General features: G+C 45.6%; 1 protein-coding gene across 3 annotated transcripts in view; it reads right to left on the bottom strand.

Moving 5' to 3' along the window:
• CARMIL1 (capping protein regulator and myosin 1 linker 1) overlaps positions 1-17,594 on the bottom strand; it is a 267,172-nt gene extending 249,578 nt beyond the window's left edge. For 2 of the 3 annotated variants that reach the window (XM_066579441.1, XM_066579443.1), the window contains exons 1-2: positions 17,169-17,593; positions 8,837-8,934 (exon numbers count right to left, since the gene is read on the bottom strand). In XM_066579441.1, the coding sequence (XP_066435538.1) occupies positions 8,837-8,934; positions 17,169-17,208 (138 nt within the window). In that variant the 5' untranslated portion in view covers positions 17,209-17,593. Of the gene's footprint in view, positions 1-8,836; positions 8,935-17,168 lie in introns of all 3 variants that reach the window. The other variant, XM_066579442.1, reaches the window with a different exon arrangement.
• Positions 17,595-19,611: the final 2,017 nt, after the last annotated feature.

Here is a 19,611-nt window from a genome sequence, read left to right as displayed (position 1 = left end):
AAAACCAGGATACAAATTGGATTGGAAAGGGTCAATATAGAAATAGTAATAAAATTAACAAGGAAATAAATGAAACACTTCTACGTCTCCTTTGTTCATTGTCTATGGGATTTTAAAGGGTAATATCTTGTAGGTGTCAAAACATTTGTTCTCTCCAGTTGAGCCACACCTGGATGTTCAAGATTCTCAAGGCAACTTTAATTTTTTGTAAATATGTTTTTATGGCCAATGGCTTCCAATTTATGGACCTGAAGATCCTAGGATAATGCATCAAGGTAAAGACCAGGCGAGACTCAGCCAGACAGAGCTAATGGCATTTCAAACTTCATGCACTAATCACATTTTCAAGTAAGTTAGTGTGGATTCTAAGCAGGAACCAGGAGGAGAAAAAAAGGGAAGAGGAATCCCATGCCAAAAAAGGCCATTTCATCTTTAGTTGCTTGTGTTTGGGGAATTGAACTAGAAAATTTTTCCAGATCTCAAATAAATTTTTTGTTTTTTTCTTCCTTTCCATACAATCTATGTAAAATTCAGAGATTCATTCCTAAGTATCTACACAAGGACAGCATTTTGTGAGCATATTCCAAAGGTTTTTAAGAGCATAGTAACACCTACGGAAGGCATCACTTTCATCTATTTAGTCAGTCTGGTAGAAGAGATTTCATAGTTCAGATTGGGTAGGAATAGTTTATATAATAGTGAGATAGGGCCTCTTGAGCTGTGATTAAAGTGCGTTAAATGAGCCAATGTGGTGTTTACATAGCTATGGGCCTGATAGTAAGCATAGAGCGGAATGGGAAGATCAGGGTATCAGATTTGGACTCTAGAGGCATATAGAACCATTTAGAGGTCAAGTTGACCTTATATAGAAGAAATGCAATTCCCTTTTGAGCCCAGGTGTGAAAAATTAGATGTTCCCTGCCTTGTTGAAAAGCTGGGCTTGAGTTAGTGAGGATGTGGCGCATGTGGGTATTGGTGTATCTTGACGCCACGGGAAGCTAGGGGTTTGACAGGGGAAACGCCCCTGTCACACCCCCAGCTTCCGATTGGGTCAAGTGTAGAAAGTGCTATAAGCTTACATGAGCAAACTTAACCTCACCCGCATCGGGCATAGGCCAGCAAAAGTCATCCACATGCTGAAGCCCGCAGTGTGATTGCAGGACCAGCGCCCCCTGGAGGATCTGGAGACCGCTGCCTCTGTAGCCTGAGGTCGCTGATGTGCTGCGTGAACGCCGCTGCCCAGCTCCCGGTAGATGTCACCAGGAGCCTCAGTCCTGGCTGCTTCCTATGTCATCTAATATCGCAGGTGGCCGCCGTCTCTGTGCTGGGTCAACGCCGCTCGTGGTCCATGTGGAGGCTCTGTCCCGGCCACTGGCTGTGTGCTGTGAGGTCGGTGCCGGCCACCACCTCACTGCTGCGTGACCGCTCACAGCTCGCAGTGCAGAGCCAGTCCATAGGAAGGCCACCGCTTGTCGGTCGTCACTAGTAAAGCAGCTTTGCAGTCCCTGCTGCCAATTCGCCTGCGTGCTTCATAATTACTGAGTGGCCTTCCTATTCTGGGGCGCAAGCCGGGAAGCCCCTTGCAGATGCGGCCACCGTTGTATGCCATCCACCGGTGTATGCCTTGCCAAGATATGCTTAGTGTGCTTCCAGGACCTGGAGGCCAACCGCCTCAGCAGCCAATCAGGTACAGGGGGCGTCACCCCACTGTCAATCTTGACTCCACCAGGACTTCCTGGTGGCGTCAAGATACACTAATACCGTGCACGTGTTAGGATGGAAAGCATTTTATTTTCCTTGAGTGTTGCCAAGCATTCCAGGTAGTTAGTAAAAGTGGGTTGGTTGTAATCTCTGGAGGCAACATAGAAAAGAGTTGGTGTAATAAATTAGAGAGTGAGCTTGATTTATCCGATATTCAATGTAGGAAGAAGAGAACATTAGTTAATCTTCTATGACACAAGTGGGGGTAACTAGGTTAAGTGTGCCAATATCTGGGAGGTTGCGACCTCCTTGCGAGTGTAGCCATTTCATAATATGACAGGCAATTTTGGATCATTTGTTCCCCCAGATAAATGAATGGAACAGGAGGTTTATCTTTCAATCAAAGCCATATGGGTAACGTTTGTAAAAGGTATGACAATTTCAGCATTACAATAATTTTAAGAGGTTTGCTCTACTGTTATGAGAAAGGGGCAACCTTTGCCCAGCTGATAAAGGACTTTCTAGGAGACTGATGTATGGGGCAATATTTGGGTGTAACTCATAGAAGGTTGTGTAGGTATGGTTACATTGAAGATACTTGAGAAGGTGTGGAACGCTTGAAGGTACTGTAGTAGAGGATTGGTGGCTATATTAAAAAACAACAGATAAAAAGGACAGCCCTGATTAATTCCTCTGAAAAGGTCAAGGAAGACTGAGTTTTGCCATTGATTCATTATAATGATTAAAGGGGTTGTCCCGCGGCAGCAAGTGGGTCTATACACTTCTGTATGGCCATAATAATGCACTTTGTAATGTACATTGTGCATTAATTATGAGCCATACAGAAGTTATAAAAAGTTTTTTACTTACCTGCTCCGTTGCTGACGTCCTCGTTCCCATGGAGCCGACTAATTTTCGCCCTCCGATGGCCAAATTAGCCGCGCTTGCGCAGTCCGGGTCTTCTGCTCTCTTCAATGGAGCCGCTCGTGCAGAATGCCGGCTCCGTGTAGCTCCGCCCCGTCACGTGCCGATTCCAGCCAATCAGGAGGCTGGAATCGGCAATGGACCGCACAGAAGAGCTGCGGTCCACGGAGGGAGCAGACCCCGGCGGCCATCTTCAGCAGGTAAGTATGAAGACGCCGGACCGCCGGGATTCAGGTAAGCGCTGAGCGGTTTGTTTTTTTAACCCCTGCATCGGGGTTGTCACGCGCCGAACGGGGGGGGGGGGGGGGGTGTTAAAAAAAAAAAAAACCCGTTTCGGCGCGGGACAACCCCTTTAAAGGCATGTTATGTGTGAGCTGTCCAAAATCAAGGGTCGGGAAGGGTATCGTTCCTCCATAAGAAGAGCACCTTGAAGCTGAGTAAGGAGATTACTGCCATCCATGTTCCTCCAGGAAATATGCATAAAAGGAAAATGGAACAATACCTCTACAGCACCACTTATTGGAAGGCAACATTCCCGCAAGTCAATGTCAGACTCTTTATACAAGCCTTATAACAATGATTGGGAATTGAAAACTAAGCCAGAATCCATACATAGACAGCTGCTTCTGGGTTTTTGTCCCTCATCAGTGTGCAGTGGGTTTCTGACTTGGCTACTGAGAGGCCTATAGACATGGGTCTCCTTGGAGCCAAACAGAAAAACTGGCATATGCCGAACTTGGTTGGCGTCAAACAGTCCCCAATGACTATACTGAGGTCTGTACAGTTTATGGTATATGGAGAAATTTTCCCAGAATAAATATCTCAGCATGCTGTGCTATTTCTTACAGAATTTCATGCCAAAACCTCAGGACAGAACCTCCAACTCAGATGTGAACAAAGCCTTAGGCCTCATGCACACAGGCGGATGGATTTACATTGCGTAATCCGGAGCGGGTGTCCACCTCTGGATTCAGCGGTACATACTGCCCATAGCATGCTATGGAATAGTGATTCTTTCTGCACATATGCGGAAACCAATTGCGGTTTCCGCTCACGGATGAAAGATCGCAGCATGCTCCATTTTTGCGCAGATTCCGCGTCGACGGCTTTCATGTATTTTTTACACTTATCACACTTTTGATATTCAGTTTAATTGTATGTCGTAGAATGTCGTGTTATCTGGGTTTAGAGGCATTATATCCAAGTCTAGTAGTATTGCTTTGCCACTATATGTATTGCTATATGGTTTAACCATTGATGGTAATTTTTGGTTAATTTATTTAAGCAGGCACTCTTATCTCTAATGAACATGAACAGGGGAAACATACTGGACAATATTTGTGGTCATTTTTTAGATCTGCCCAAGTGGTTAGTTTGTATTTATAAACCATTAGACTGCATCTCAGTGTTCCTCGATCCACAGATTATCCTACGAGAACTTGTTGTGGTTTTCTATACACCGCTATATACCATTTGTAGGTACGCATTCTAGGTAAGAGTGGTTCTTTTTTTTTGCCCTGCCCCATCTACTATTTCGTGACAAGTTGCCCTTATCTTCACAGTGGGGATTAGTAAGGCCTGACAAGGTTAGGCTAGATCGGGGTCGTCCTTTTCAGGGCGAGTGCTCTAAATTTAAGGGGCACATTACGGAATATTAGGGATAATTTGATATATATTGTACTTAACATTATTTGATTAAATTAAAATCCGGCAATATATTTATGTTTTAGATTCTTTTCATCTCTGGGCCAGCAATTCTGTTCTGTGATACAAGAAAGCTGATAAGAAAAACAGTCTACAAAATTATCCAACGTGACGCGCATTTTGTTGTATTGGCATAATTACATCCTTTTTCAATTAGATTTTTTATGTAGAACTAAATCATATTAAAAGTATATTTAGCTCCATTCTACTCAAACAAGCAATGTGATTTCAAAGCGGCAAACATTCATACCCAAAGGCAAACATGCTTCGTTTAGGTGTGGTAGCATTTTCTTTGGTTTTGTTGTATTACAGTAAGCCGACATAGGCCAGATTCATACTGCGCTAGAGCCTTCTGTCGGAGGACATCTTTTTACACTATCCTTTTGCATAGAATAGTGTATTCTACTATGCTATTCTACACAAAAATCAAAATACGCCAGAGCATACCGGCCTGGCATATGCCAAAAAGGATCCCTTGGGTGAATTTGCCCTTGTGGATACATTTGACATATGCATAGTTGACAAACTTGACATGAACAGAGCCTATTCATGGATAAAGTGCAGAAGAAAAATGCATGGCCCCAGGTAATGTAGACGGAGTAAAAACAATTGTCAGAGCTGCAAAGGTACTGAATAATCAGAATAGATTGAGAGGGTCATATATCAATGTGTCAGGGTGATTTAACTGTGGAGCATTTCTCCGCAGTGACACTTATTATAGCAGCAACTCTTAATAACCTCACAAAAATGTGCTGGAAAATTAAATCAAATGGTTTAAAGCAATGGAATCAATAAAATATTAATATTACAAAGAGGTCTGGTTTTCAGTGAGGTTGAATTGGCTCGGCTATGACAGATAGCATCATGTGGTCATCTCATTTCCAACCCTCAGAGGATCTCTTCATTCTGGTACTTGGCCATAGCACTGTCCAGTCTTCAGCATGCACATAGCTATATTATTAGGCACGTGTGGATACAGTATGGGTTCAAAGCAAGCTAAGGGTGTTATTTTATGGATCCCTACTAGAGATGAGCGAACGTACTCGGATAAGCACTACTCGTCCAAGTAATGTGCTTTATCCGAGTACCTCTCTGCTCGTCCTGAAAGATTCGGGACGCGCTGCGGAGCGGGGTGCTGCAGGGGAGAGCGGGGAGGAACGGAGGGGAGATCTTTCTCTCCTTCTCTCCCGCCCGCTCTGCCCCGCTCCCCGCTGCGACTCACCTGTCAGCAGCGGAGCGCCCCGAATCTTTCAGGACGAGCGGAGAGATACTCGGATAAAGCACATTACTCGGACGAGTAGTGCTTATCCGAGTACGTTCGCTCATCTCTAATCCCTACCACAAGGATTCAGAACAGTCATGTCTATAACACCTAGATAAACTATCAGCTGTGAGAATATTAAAGGGGTTTCGAGGGAGAATGCTATTGATGACCTATCCTTAGGATAGGTCATCAATAGTTGATCGGCCGGGATCCGTCGCTCGGGACCCCGACTGATCAGCCGAGCTCGGTGCTGCAAAAACGTAGAGGTCAGATGGAAGCAGCGGACGTCTCGGCGGCGACCTCTGTGTAATGGCCGGCGCTTGTAACTGCAGGCACGGCTCGTGTAGATTTCAATGAGGCTCCAGACTACAGGTACAAGCTACCAAAAAAATTTGTAAGACAATAAAATTATATAAATTTGGTATCTCCATAATCTACATTAGAGATGAGCGAGCACGCTCGGTTAAAGCAGATACTCGAGCAAGCATCGCTCTTCTCGAGTATCTGCATACTCGTCCGAGCAAATGCGGGTGGGGAGCGGCGGGGGGAGCGGGGAGGAGAGTAAGAGAGATCTCTCTCCCACCCCCGCCACCCCCCGGATTTGCTCGGACGAGTATGCAGATACTCGAGAAGAGCGATGCTTGCTCGAGTATCTGCCTTAACCGAGCGTGCTCGCTCATCTCTAGTTTACATCGATTGGAAAAAAAAACACAACAAAGAAAACTTTTGTCTCTTGGAAGGTGGGGATGAAAAATCTTTGATCTTGAAGGGGGTTTAAGAATTTTCAAAAATATTCCGGGCATAAAGTCACTTTCTAGGGATTGGTTTCTACTAGCTGAATGGCCTATAGCTAATATTTAAATAATGAAAGCTGGAAACCTTTATTTTTCACGGTTTCCTCTCTTAGTAACAGTAGGTAAGCAGCAGCTACAAGTTATCATATGCAGAGGTCTCCTATACAGGGCAATGGAACATAAACTCTCTTTTTGACAAAAAACAGATGATAACCTTTTGCGGGCAGCGCATAAAGGCCTTTTGTCTGAAAAGGCCTAATCAGCTGGTTGGCAAACTTACAGATTTATCTCCTATTAGAATGTGATGACACAAATAGTTAATCGCACAATGAGGAGCCAGAAATGGATAACGCCACTGAGATAAAACGGAGCAATCATCAGATTAAGCCAAACTATTCTGACTACGGTACGATTAGCACACCTAGCTGGATCCCACATTTTCTTGCTCTTGAAAACCATTATACAAGGGTTTAATTACAGCATATTATTGGACAGAAATAGGAAATCAGCCAGAAACAGGAGTTGTATACATATCAAACACGGAACATTCCTGGATTATTCTTTAAAGGAACCACGAGGCAGAAATTCATATACTGTGCAGTGCCTAGGAGAAAGGAATTCCCGCTAAGGCCTCTTACACACGGGGACCTAAGCGCAGAAAATCACCCGCTACAAAAAAAACGTGACTATTAGAACCAATGGTTTCCTATGGGAACGTTCAGATGTTTTTTGTGCGCCTAAAATTCCTTCATCTTAGGTGATCTTTGAATTCCTACAAGGAAGAATAGCTCTATACATGCAGCACCAAACACAGTATTAGGTAGGACTACAAGGCAACTTTGGCCACACCATAGGCCACACAATCTCTTAATATAGTAGAAGTCTATGCATGTCGCACTGTGACGAGTTAGTAGCAGCGACTGTGATCTGCAGAATGTACAAAATCCAAGGCGGGGGGAAAGGGCATTCAAAATGTTGCTATGGGGTCTAACCTTTTCTAGGCACTCCCTGATTATAGTGACACATACTGTGTTTCTCTGAAAATAAGACTCTGTCTTATATTAATTTTTACCCCAAAAGAGGCACTAGTTCTTATTTTTGGAGGATTTCTTATTATACTTACCTGGCAGGCTCGGTCCAGGTCCCTCCCACTGCTCTCCGGAGCTCCGACACGCTTCTTGTAGTCCTCGGCTGCCCAGAAGGTCGCTTCCTGGTTACGGGATTCATAAATCCTGCTTCCAGGAAGCAATGGCTGTGATTGCTTCTTCAACCACTGCTCAGCAAATCAATGAAGCGCTCGAAGAACCAATCACAGCCATTGCATTGGTTCATCGAGTGCAGCATTAATTGGTTCTCGAGCGCTGCTCAGCCAATCAAAGCCATCGCTTCCTGGAGGTGGGATTTATGAATCCCATTACCAGAAAGTGATCTTCTGGGCAGCCAAGGACTACAAGAAGCGCGTCAGAGCTCTGGAGAGCAGTAGGAGGACCTGGCCCGAGCCTGCTAGGTAATATATTCCTTTTTTTTTTCTTATTTTCTATGTACTGTTGCTAGGGCTTTTTTTCGTGATAGGGCTTATATTCCAAGCCTCCCCCCAAATGACGAAAAATCAGAGTAGGGCTTATTTTCAGGGTAGTATATGAAACAGTAGTAGCGAGACATTGCGCTTAAGCAGGCTGACGAGGATTCGGCATTGCCTGCTAGGCAGTGAATGCTATATCACTAGTGACGTAGTGTACATTGCCCTACATGAAGCAGAACGCCAGCAATGTTCGCTTCGTAACAGAAAGAAGAGCATCCGGGCGGCTGAAGGCGAGGTGACGGGGGGGGGGGGGGGGGACTGGAGGAGCAGGGAAAAGATCGGGGAGGAGAAGATGCGGTAAGAAGACTGTCTGAAGGGGAATAGGTAAGTATAGGATTTTAATGACAGAACCCCTTTAAATAAGGTGCAATGCACACCAAGCACTGAGTCCTCTGAAAGACATACACACAATATATAGTCCTCCATATTCCTGAGCTGCTGGCTCTGGCACCCGCCGGACGCTAAATAATACCTTTCTACTTATGCACAGTATTAGGGAGAAAGCTGTCAATCATCACAAGAGGAGGTCCGACACTCATGAAAATAAAGTATCGGGATCCAGATTATCCTGCAGCTAACAACGTGTGATTTTATGAAACTACTGCAAGGAAACCAGTAAGTGACATTTATAATCAGGGTATCTGCCACTACATTAGTCTTCCCTCAGATGACAAATAAAAAAAACTAAAAAAAACATATTTCCCATAAGCAATGCTGCACCTGTAATTGCAGCCTACAGGCCTCCTGAAAGCATACCGCCTCCTAACTGGTCACAAGCTACATATAAAAACCCTCCCCAGCATGTGTGGCCGGCGGCATGAAGCATGGCTAGTAGCTTCTAGTAGAAATCAATTCAGGTTTACATACCAAAACTTTGTTTTCAACTTTATCTCCTTTGATCTCAAGTTTCACTTTCTTCCGTACGGCAATCTTAATTTTTCTCCCAATGACATCTCGAATGCTTTCTGAAAGTAGAAATAAAATCAGGACATCAAAATATTGCTTTTCACAATACCATAGTTAAAATGTAACATGTTTCTACGCACGGGCGTATGTCATTTCAGTCAACGCGTAAGTGCGGGTTTCATGTGTTTGTTACGCATTTGTGCATTTTTTAATGTCAACTGTGCCGTGTGTGTGTCATCCATTTGTCACGCTTAATCAGGCCCAATTGATGTCACTTTTTGGTTTTTACTGGCTCCTTAAAAAAATAAATAAAAAATAAAGCAATGGACACGCATTTAACCCTTTCCAATCCAATTTCTATCCTGGTTTTCCTAGGGGGCTTTCTCTTATTCTGCTGTTATACAACGGCGCTATACGCTGGCTAAAGCCAGTACTGCATGAGGTGACACATTGGATAGGTTCCAACAGCAGAGAGGCTGGCAATATACAGTAAGAGAACCCCAACGGACGTCTTCTAACATCGGAGTTGTACAGCCTTAAATCCTAATGTCTTTAGACCTCAGACAGTGGATTGGAAAGGGTTAACATTTATTTTTTATGGGGGGCTTTTTTACACTCTTATAGACTTTCATAGGCAATTTTGGTCCATGAATACGTAACAAAATAGGGCACGCTGCAATTTTTCTTTTTTACGTGCAACAGTAGTCTGCATAGAAAAGCCATGTCTGAATTCACCAATTTACATCAACTCTAATGGGTCCGTGCGCTCTCTGTACTTAGTCAGCAACAGATAATATGCCCGTGTGTATGGGCTCTTAGGCAGGAACAACTGGCCCACAAAATCTGCCTTCTGGGCCACGTTCTAGCATTTGCTGAATAGGAACAATATGTGCCCTTGGTCGTTTTATCTATAAAATATTAGAGACCAGGCAGAAGAAGCCAGCAGACGACACCGTACAACATCAAGTTTCAGCCATAATCGATGAGCCTTTACTATGTCCATTAGGCCGCCTGCACACGGGCGGAAATCCCGCGGCGGGATTATCCGCGGGATTTCCGCCACTAAAAGCCTGCATAGGAGTGCATTACAATACGCACTCCTATGCAAACAAACCGCGGCATGTCCTGTTTCTGTGTGGGGCTCGCACAGAAACGTCCCTCACCCGGCCGCCGGCCCCGGTCTGCGCATGCGCCGGCAGCCGGCACATGAAAGAGTCGGGGCCGCCAGGCGCGGGTGAGTACGCGCTCCTCCCTGCAGGCGCTGGGGTCGGGAGGCGGCCTTAAGGTTATATCATTAAATGGTCAACAGCATCCATGCAGTAATAAACCCAATGAGTGACGTATGTCTACTCTGTACGGAACAGATGTGCCTACAGAGGGTGCCGGATATGATCAGCAGACTGATCAATCTATTTCCAAGGATCGGCAGCGGCTGTCCATTAGATTTGAGTTTCAGGACCAAATTCTTAGCAGAAAATATATTACAAGACATGAGGGCAAAGGTTTCTTGGACATTGAACCATTAAAATGGACTACCTTAACCATTGCCTAAATTCTTTATTTGGTTGAACAGAAATAGCCCAAGGTACCTTCATCTACAATAAACTACTATAGTAGCAGAAGTGGTTGGGCAGCATTACATTAGAAGCTGCCGGTAGTTCCTGTAGCCCTCGTATGTGACTGGTGGTCAGACTGGAGAGTGTCTAGATTAGGTCAAATCATTGCAGGTAAAAAGTTAGAAGGACACAGGAGTAGCGGTCACCAGGGGTCAGTGATCTACTAAATCTTGCTTGCAAACATGAAGCAGGATTTATTAGATCACTGACCCTGGTGACCGCTACTCCTGTGTCCTTCTAACTTAAGAAATAAGAAGAAGCTTGAAGTCAAACTTAGGGTACATGCACACGGGGGTTAAAAAAGTTGCACACGAGATTCTTGGGTGTAACTCAGATGGGAAAGCATTCAGGACATCCCATCCGTGTGCTGTCCAATGTGCTGAACGCCGCACATTGATATGTGCTGCTCTCATCCAAAAATCGGACAAGAATATGGCATTAAAAAAAAAAAAAGCCCGCTTGCGTACACCCATTCAATGAATAGGTGCCGTTTCCATCTGATTTTTGGACCAATCTGTGTACATATACCCTAAAAAAGGATTTCCAAGACTTTACTAGGGATGGCCTATTCATAGATTAGGCTATCAATATCAGATCAGTGGGGTTCCGAGTCCTAGTACCCCACTGAACAGCTAATTGAAGGGACCAAAGCAATAGGAAAAAAAAGTTATGGCCTCTTCATTGCTTACCAGGCCAAGTCTATATACTTTGTACTGGCTGTGCCTCGTACTGCAGCTCAGTCCCATTGACTTGAATAGGACTAAGGCCTCCCTCGCACAAGCATTCCTGAAAGCGCCGCGATTTAAACCATGGTGTTTTCTGCAGTATACTTTTGCTATTGGCCGCAGAATCATTGAGGAGGAGCGCTAAATGCCCTAAAATAGAACAGAGTCCGATTGAAAATCCAACGATCGAGTGACTCTCTGAGGCCGTGTGAGAGGCTCCATTGAAAACAATAGGAGCCTCTGACAGCGTTTAGCGCCGCGCTGAAAGCGCAGCACTAAACGCTGAGAAAAATCTCTGTGTGAGGGAGGCCTTAGTTGCAAATTGCTTTTTTAACCGAAAAAGCCTTTGTTTTTACAGATGCCCAACGTCTCATTTACATGGTAGAGCCGATGCCTGTACAATGGTCCCTGAGAAGTCCCTGCAGCTCTTTACTAGAGATGAGCGAGCGTACTCGGATAAGCACTACTCGCTTGAGTAATCTGCTTTATCCGAGTATCGCTGTGCTCGTCCCTGAAGATTCGGGTGCCGCTGCGGCTGACAGGTGAGTCGCAGCGGGGAGCAGGGGAGAGCGGGCGGGAGAGAGGGAGAGAAAGATCTTACCTCCGTTCCTCCCCGCTCTCCCCTGCAGCTCCCCGCTCCGTGCCGGCACCCGAATCTTCAGGGACGAGCACAGCGATACTCGGATAAAGCAAATTACTCGAGCGAGTAGTGCTTTTCCGAGTACGCTCGCTCATCCCTACTCTTTACTAAAGATGCACTCCATGTTGCTGCCACCATTATACAACCACGGTTGGATTATGCTACAATTTTCAGGATTCAACAACGGAAAAAAAAAAATCTTAAAAAGGGGTTGTTCCATCTCAGCACTACCTGGCTGAGATGAGAATGCTGCAGCTGGTTTCCCAACCACTTCTCTGGGTGTTGCAAAAAACAGTACAGCAGTCAGTGGCAGTCTTACGCGGTTTCTAGAATTCCCATTGAAGTGAATGAGTGTTACAGAAACAGAGCAAGGCTGCCATGCTTGACAGTTTACATAACGCTCAGCGAGCTGGCTTGGGAAGTAGCCGCGGGTTTCTCATCTCATTCTCACCAGACCCTGCAGTAGCTAATATTAATTGCTATGTCACAGCTACTGAAAGCACATCTACCCTGCTCAGTACTGCTGTATAATGTCCTCCATGATGCTGTTCTTTTACTGGGCATAAAATAACAGCTTATGCCATTTTCTCCATGTGCAGTGTAAAGAAGACAACAGAAGTTAGTCTTCACTCACCTGTCCAGGGAATACTAAAAATCAGATAGGAAAAGTGATGAAAAATGCCATATACAAGTCATATAATGACAAGAATAGGGTTATACCTCATATACTACACACAATTAGCAGTTTATTCTGAAAATTCATCTGAAAGTCAGAGTACGCTCCAAGGTCTTGGTACATACGAGTGTGAGGTCTCAGGCCGATGCCCAATCCAATCTATTAGATAGACACTTAGCTGTACAAGACTGTGGACAATTGTGGGCATCGGGTCACAGTACTACACGCCTCTGGCTTACAGCTAGCTTGGCCTGCCTCCTGCCAATCGCCTCTATGAAAAACTTAAAAAAAAACCTCAAATTTGTCCAATCTATTTTCACAATTAGTAAAGATCCTTTTTTACATCGGCAGTTACAGTCATGATTTGCTTTCAAACATTTTGTAATGATTTCCAAGTGTAAAAGTACAGAAAAAAATCATTTCTCACGGAATCATCATTGATCATGTAGATATAAAAATCATTCCCATCACTGGCAGTGTCTGAAAGGAACGTTTCTGTTGCTCTTTGTAAATTAACCTTAATTAAAAGGGATTTTCGGGACTAAAACACGGCTTATGCTTGCAATCGACTATGAATATTTGATCTGTGGGGGCTGAACCTCCTGATCATCAGTAAATGGGGGCGGTGGTACTCAATGGAGAGGCTGGCACTGCAGTTCTACACAATTTAAAGGGATTATCAAGTAAGAAATTAACATTTTAACAGGGCCAATATGGTTATTTCCATCCATTATGTAGCCATCCTCTCAGTATATATAATCAAGCTAGTATTACGTTAGTTAGTTATTTCTCTCTGTCTGAATCCCCCACCAGCCTCTTTTACCTCAGATCACGTGATCTCAATTCTGACCAGCTCAGATCCATTTGGGGTTACGTGCTCAGTTTCTAGTCTGTGTGATGCTATTAGATAATCCCTACCACAGAAACTGTCTGGACACTCCAGTTCCTGACACACAGTTATTATAGAGGAGATCACAGCTCACCCTTCTGAAAGTATACTTATGGTCTGTAGCTTATTTAGAAGAATAGTATTGCCTCTAGCTAATGCTGTGCTGATGTATCATGAGATTACTAAAATTAAAAAAATCTCATCATTAAGATGGTGTCTGATAAGCATCAGATGGAAAGGGGAGGGGGGGTAGTGCGTGGAAGTGGTGGAAGTGGCTGCAATACACAGAGCCCTTCAGAGCGTGACTGGTAATCTGGTGTGGGGGCACAGATGAAAAAAAATGTGTTTTTGAAGGTGTGGCCTTTTAAATTTAGGGACAAATCACTTAAAACAATGAAAGGAATGAGTGTCATATGAGTGTCACTGCCCGTTCTTTGGCATTGGCACTCACATCCTGAGCACCATGACACAAGAAGTTTGCAATGGTCCCCTGAACCACAAAAATACAGCACTGAATTGCCACAGCTGAGGAGGGCAAGTACCCACTTTTTTTTATTGTTTTAAGCAATTAGGCTCTAAATTGAAAATGGTCATTTTTAACCAGACAACCCCGTTTAAGTGAATGAGGCGGAGCATAAGTACCAGACACAACAGCATGTATGGACAAGCCACAGTGCTTACTGAAGAGGCCACAGCATTTGTCGGACCTACCTTGGGGTGGTAGCACTACCAATTAAGCACTGTTCGTTCACCTGTCCTAAGGACACTTTAGGGACCTTTCACATGGGACAGCATTAGTCTGCACAGACATTTCTGCATCACAGTGTTATCTCTATGGGGCTTCCATTCCGCACCTGTTAAAATGCATACATCTTTACTTCAAAACCGCAAGATTACATTCAGCAGCAGAAAAGCTTTTCTGCTGTGGAATTAAGGACATCTTGCAGATTTGTTGCGGCCCTCTAACATACAGAACATGGAATTCCACAATTAAAGTCTGCGGGAAAAAAACCCACTATGAATTCCGCTGGACGTTCCATAGAATGCATTCCACAGTTAAAAATGCTACAAATTAGGCACTAGTTAACAAAATCGGTATCAGCGCTACGTCCTGCGAACTCCATCCGGTGTGAAAGGTTCTTAGGTGATTAATGATTACGTTTCAGAAAATCCCTAAATTGAAGTCAGCCAGGTCATCAGGACAGATCCTGCCCCAAAACATAGCAAATCTCTCTACCGGTAGTTCTTTTCCATCCATGTCCCACAAGTCATTGTGGTTGGAGATGAGCGAGCATACTCGATAAGGCAAACTACTCGAGCGAGTAGTGCCTTATTCGAGTACCTGCCCACTCGTCTCTAAAGATTCAGCAGCCGTCAGGGGGCGGGGAGCGGCGGGGGAGAGCGGGGAGGAACGGAGGGGAGATCTCTCTCTCCCTCTCTACCCCCTGCTCACCGCCACAACTAACCTGTCACCCGCCCAGCAGCCGAATCTTTAGAGACGAGCGGGCAGGTACTCGAATAAGGCACTACTCGCTCGAGTAGTTTGCCTTATCGACTATGCTTGCTCATCTCTAATTGTGGTCAGTCCCTCGGCATGCTATCACAAGTGAATTTCTATCAGGTACGCTGATATGACTCCACAAGTGGGATTCCGTTAAGTAAGGGTACATTTACACAGGCCATTAGTCACGGGAGTAATCGCTCAAAACCGTGATTATGGGCGACTGTTGCCCCGTGTAAACATGGTACCTGATGGGGCAGGTGAGTGAGAATTACTCAATTGGAGATGCTTGGTCTTTAGCTCCTGTGCGAAAGCGACGTGTGAGCGAGTCCTGGCCCCGGGTAAACAAGCAGTTATTCATCTTTGAACTGCCTGTTCACAATGGCGGGAAGAGATCTCCACATGCTCCGCCTCCATTCCCCCAAATGACTATCGCTCCTGTGTGAACGCACAGGAGCGATAAGTCTAGGGGTGACTGTCGGGCTCATATAATGCCACCCTTAAGTAAACTATGGTGGCATCACAAGTGGGTTTCAGTGCAACCATCTCAGGGGTAAACATATCATATGTACAAATATAATAGCAATTTTCAATCAAGAAGCCTGTATTCCGGGGGTTCGCAACCTTTTCTGGTCTGAGAGCCACATTGCCATACTGACCCGCTTCCAATGACCACAAGGGTATTCCCATCTGAGAGGTATATTCTATATTATAAGCAGATGCCATAATAAATTGAAGTAAGTTCCTCCTCCAGAACTCCTTCGACCTACTAGGAGAATGGGGTCACCTTCCCCCAATCAGCACTAAAATCAGGAGGAGACAATGCATGCACCTCTCTCCATTGTAGATGATGGATGTGCAGGTAACAGCCTGCCATTTATATACAAGGTCTCCAACTCAAAAATACATGAGAGCAGAAAGGCATAGACCTTCCTGTGCCCAGATGATTGGGGCCGCACAGAATGGGATTGTGGGCCATATACCCCTGCTGTATACTGTTCTTGCATGGGGACCTCCATTGATGCGGTCAACCCTTGGCCTGATTCAGTATTAGTAAGACCTAGTTATTACTGAAGGATGGAATATGTGACAACCTGCACTTATAGCTCATACATGTAATAAACTATGGTAGATGTCACTTCTCATGGGAGAAATACCATGAGGACAGATACTCAATGCGCACAAGAAATCCATATACCACAGGATAAATGCCCGCCCTCGCCCACTGCAGCACACACTGACTTCTGTGGAGTATGGCATGTAGTAGCTCAATCACCAGGTGTTACAATAACGCAGCTTACCACCCCTCACTATATAGTAAAAGGCGGACGGACCGTCTGCAGAGCTAGATACAAGTCAGCTGTAGGGGTGCTGGCAGACACAGCGATGTATCAGAGCAGCCCGTTCATACAGGCAGATACATTGTTGGCTCCTTCGCCCACAGTCCCCGTCCCAGTGAATGGAAACGCCTGAACAATAAACATTTCCATCAATCAATTAGCGAACAATCCAACGATTTTTTTTGTAAACGATTAAATCGTTCCGTGTAAACGGGGTCTCCGTATTTTAGAAACCAATGCAGCCATTTAAAGGTTTCCCTAATGTTAACTATTTGGGCTCTCTTCAATTCAACAGCCTTGCATTCCCAGCTATGCCAAGAGATACAAATCCCTGAGCCGAAAGTGCCTGGAGCTGAAAGGGTGCAGCCATTCATAAAGTGCCGGGACTTCTGATCCGGGGAATCAATGGCGGAGCTCATTCAACACTATTAGTTGGGGTTTTTTTTTTTTACATTCGCTCCGTATATGATAAGGAGGGGAAAAGAAAAAAACAAAAACACAAAAACAAAATCATTTCCATTACAGCACATGCAAATTTGTGGTTTCAAAATAAGCAAAAATTCCTACTCTAATAAATCTATCTATTACATATATTATTATTTTGTAATGCAAGTGAAGATCAGACATGTGACCCCTATGTGTAATATATATATATATATATATATATATATATATATATATATATATATATATATATATATATATATATTAGTGTGATCCCCACTTGCAGCACCGCTCAGCAGGATGCCCGCTCATCACCTATAGGACCACCGTGCCCCCTACTCCAGCGCTGCCCCCTCCCCACCGGCAGGTCTCCTGTGTACTCCGGGCAGCCACGCCCACTCCGTTAACCCGTGCGGCGCCGGGCGGCCGCTGTCACCTGCAGCCCCGGCTGGTATGCCTCACCCTGCAGCTCTTTGGGCACCTCGGAGGTCTCCTCTGCCATCCTGCCCCTCTGGTGTGTGATGGTGCCAGGCAGAGAGGTCCGCACAGATCAGCAGCACACCGAGCAGCACAACAACAAGCTGCCGCTGCAGTCACTCCGGCCGCGGACTGAGGTCGCCGCTACTGCCCATAGCTTCCACGACTGTCCGCCATGCCCCGCAGCGCCGGGGGACTCCGGTCCAACAGGAAATAACCGTATCCCGGCTGAGAAATCCCGAGCACTGACTAGTGGGGGAGAGGCTTACGGAGAGGGGGTGGGGAGCGGCAGCCAGGAGGAGGGGAGGCTGATAACAGCAGCTCTCTGTCCTCCCTCCACACTTCACCTCCCTGGCAGACATGCCACCCCGGGGACAGGGGCACCAGCGCTGCCCACACAGCAGGGTGGCACCGGATCGATTATCTGAGCCATTTATCATACGGCGTAGGAAGAGGAAGAGTTGGCAAAAAAAAAAAGGGCATTAAAGTGGGCGGCGTGTGAGTTATGGCGTCAGACCAGGCACGTAGGGATGGCGCACATAAAACTTACTTTCGCAATGCCTAGCACGTGGGTGTAAAAGGTGGCATCAATGTCGGCAGTCGGCTACTTTTTACCGATTGGTTATCAAAGGGTTAATTGATTTGGCGCCGTTGGTCTGAGGGTGTATTTACACGGAATCGTTCAAACGAGGGAAAGTGAAGATAATCTTTCGGTGTGAACGCAGCCAATGACGGATGATAAATCGTTCGCTGGTCGCTCTCAGTCACCCAGATAACTTTACACGGGAGAGCGCCATATTGGTCCGTGAAAGCTGCCCTGATATCGCTCTCGCCAATATGCGAGGAACCCGCGGATGCCAGGCGTTTTTGTAAAAGCTGTGCTGCGTTTCCCATTGTTTTCAATGGAAAACCTCGCATCGCACCGCCGTACATATCAGACGCCGTGCGATGCCCCAAAGAAAACAACGGGCGAGGAGTTCCGAGGGAACGCCCAAAGATAAGACATGCTGTGATATCTTTTTTCTGCACCGCAGAAATCTCGCACGATTTTCTCAGCCGTGTAAAAGTGCCTCATGTAGTGAATGTGAACGACTGAATGATTTCTCGTTTGAACAACCAAACGATGTATCTGCTGTATCAACAGGCTGACGAGCGAACCCTGACATCGTTTGCTTGTTCAAACAAGAAATTGGTGTAAACCGACCCCAAGACCGGGTCCACACAGGGCGGATTAGCTGTGGAATGTCTGCAGCGGGCATTCTGCAGCATATTGGCCTCAGAAAGCCTCCCTCCAGACCCGCACCTCCAGACCACGGTTTCATCATGGATTCCTGTGCGGTATTCACGGCCTCATTGAGAATAGGTGAATTCCGCAACAGAAACGGTAATAACGTTGACTTGCGGAATTTCCGCAGCTTGTGGACGAGATTTTCAAAATCTCATCCACTCTGCTACTACTGTAAATGCTGCAGAATTTCTGAGGGTTCACATGTACCCTGTCTAGACCCCAACTTACACTGCCAACACCCAGATAGGAATGTACATTTTATTTGAGTCCAGGCTGCCTCAAAGGCGTAAATTCTGGCATCAAAATGGGTAGACTACCACTTTTTTCTGTCTTGACTGAGCGCTTTACTGATTTGATAAGTAAGTGGTGTTTTAAGGGTTAAATAGCTTTGGGTCTCTGATCTCACTCGTCCAACACCCCGATAGGGATGCTACACTACAAACTTATCTGAGTCCAGGTTGGGTAAAAGTGGTTCTGGGAATGAAGACTGGCATGACAGTGGGCAGATAGTGACTTCTTATGGCCAATGCACACGGCTGTGACCTTAATCTATCCTGCAGAGAGCACACGGCCCTGTTGTAGCCTATAACGCTATTTACATGGACGACAATACCGTGTTTCCCTGAAAATAAGACACTGTTTTTTTATATTAATTTTTGCCCCAAGAGAGGCACAGTGTCTTATTTTTTGGCAGGGGTTGGCTTATACTCACCCTACCCGCGGCGACTGGGTCCCTCGCGCTGCTGGTCTCCAGCGCTGTGGCAGGTTGCCGTGTCATCAGCGTTGACACAGCACTCTCTTTTTGGTGACGGGGCTTTGAATACCCCGCCTCCAGCAAATGAGTGCTGTGATTGCATCATGAGTGCCGCTGGCTCAACCAATCAGAGCCAATGCTCGATGAACTAATCACAGCCATTCAATGATGTCATTCACTGAATGGCTGTAAATGATTGAGCACTGGCTCTGATTGGCTGGCGTTCGATCCAATCAGAGCACTTGCTTGCTAGAGGCAGGGTACTCAGACGCCGCCGGCTAGGTGGGTATTGCTGTTTGTTTTTTTCATGTAGTGTAACTACGGCTTATTTTCGGGGGAGGGCTCATATTTCAAGCTCCACCCCGTCCACCCTCCAAAATTGGGGT

Source organism: Eleutherodactylus coqui, chromosome 9 (assembly GCF_035609145.1).
Source record: "Eleutherodactylus coqui strain aEleCoq1 chromosome 9, aEleCoq1.hap1, whole genome shotgun sequence".
Classification (NCBI taxonomy): Eukaryota; Metazoa; Chordata; class Amphibia; order Anura; family Eleutherodactylidae; genus Eleutherodactylus; species Eleutherodactylus coqui.
This window is presented reverse-complemented; position numbering and strand designations above follow the sequence as displayed.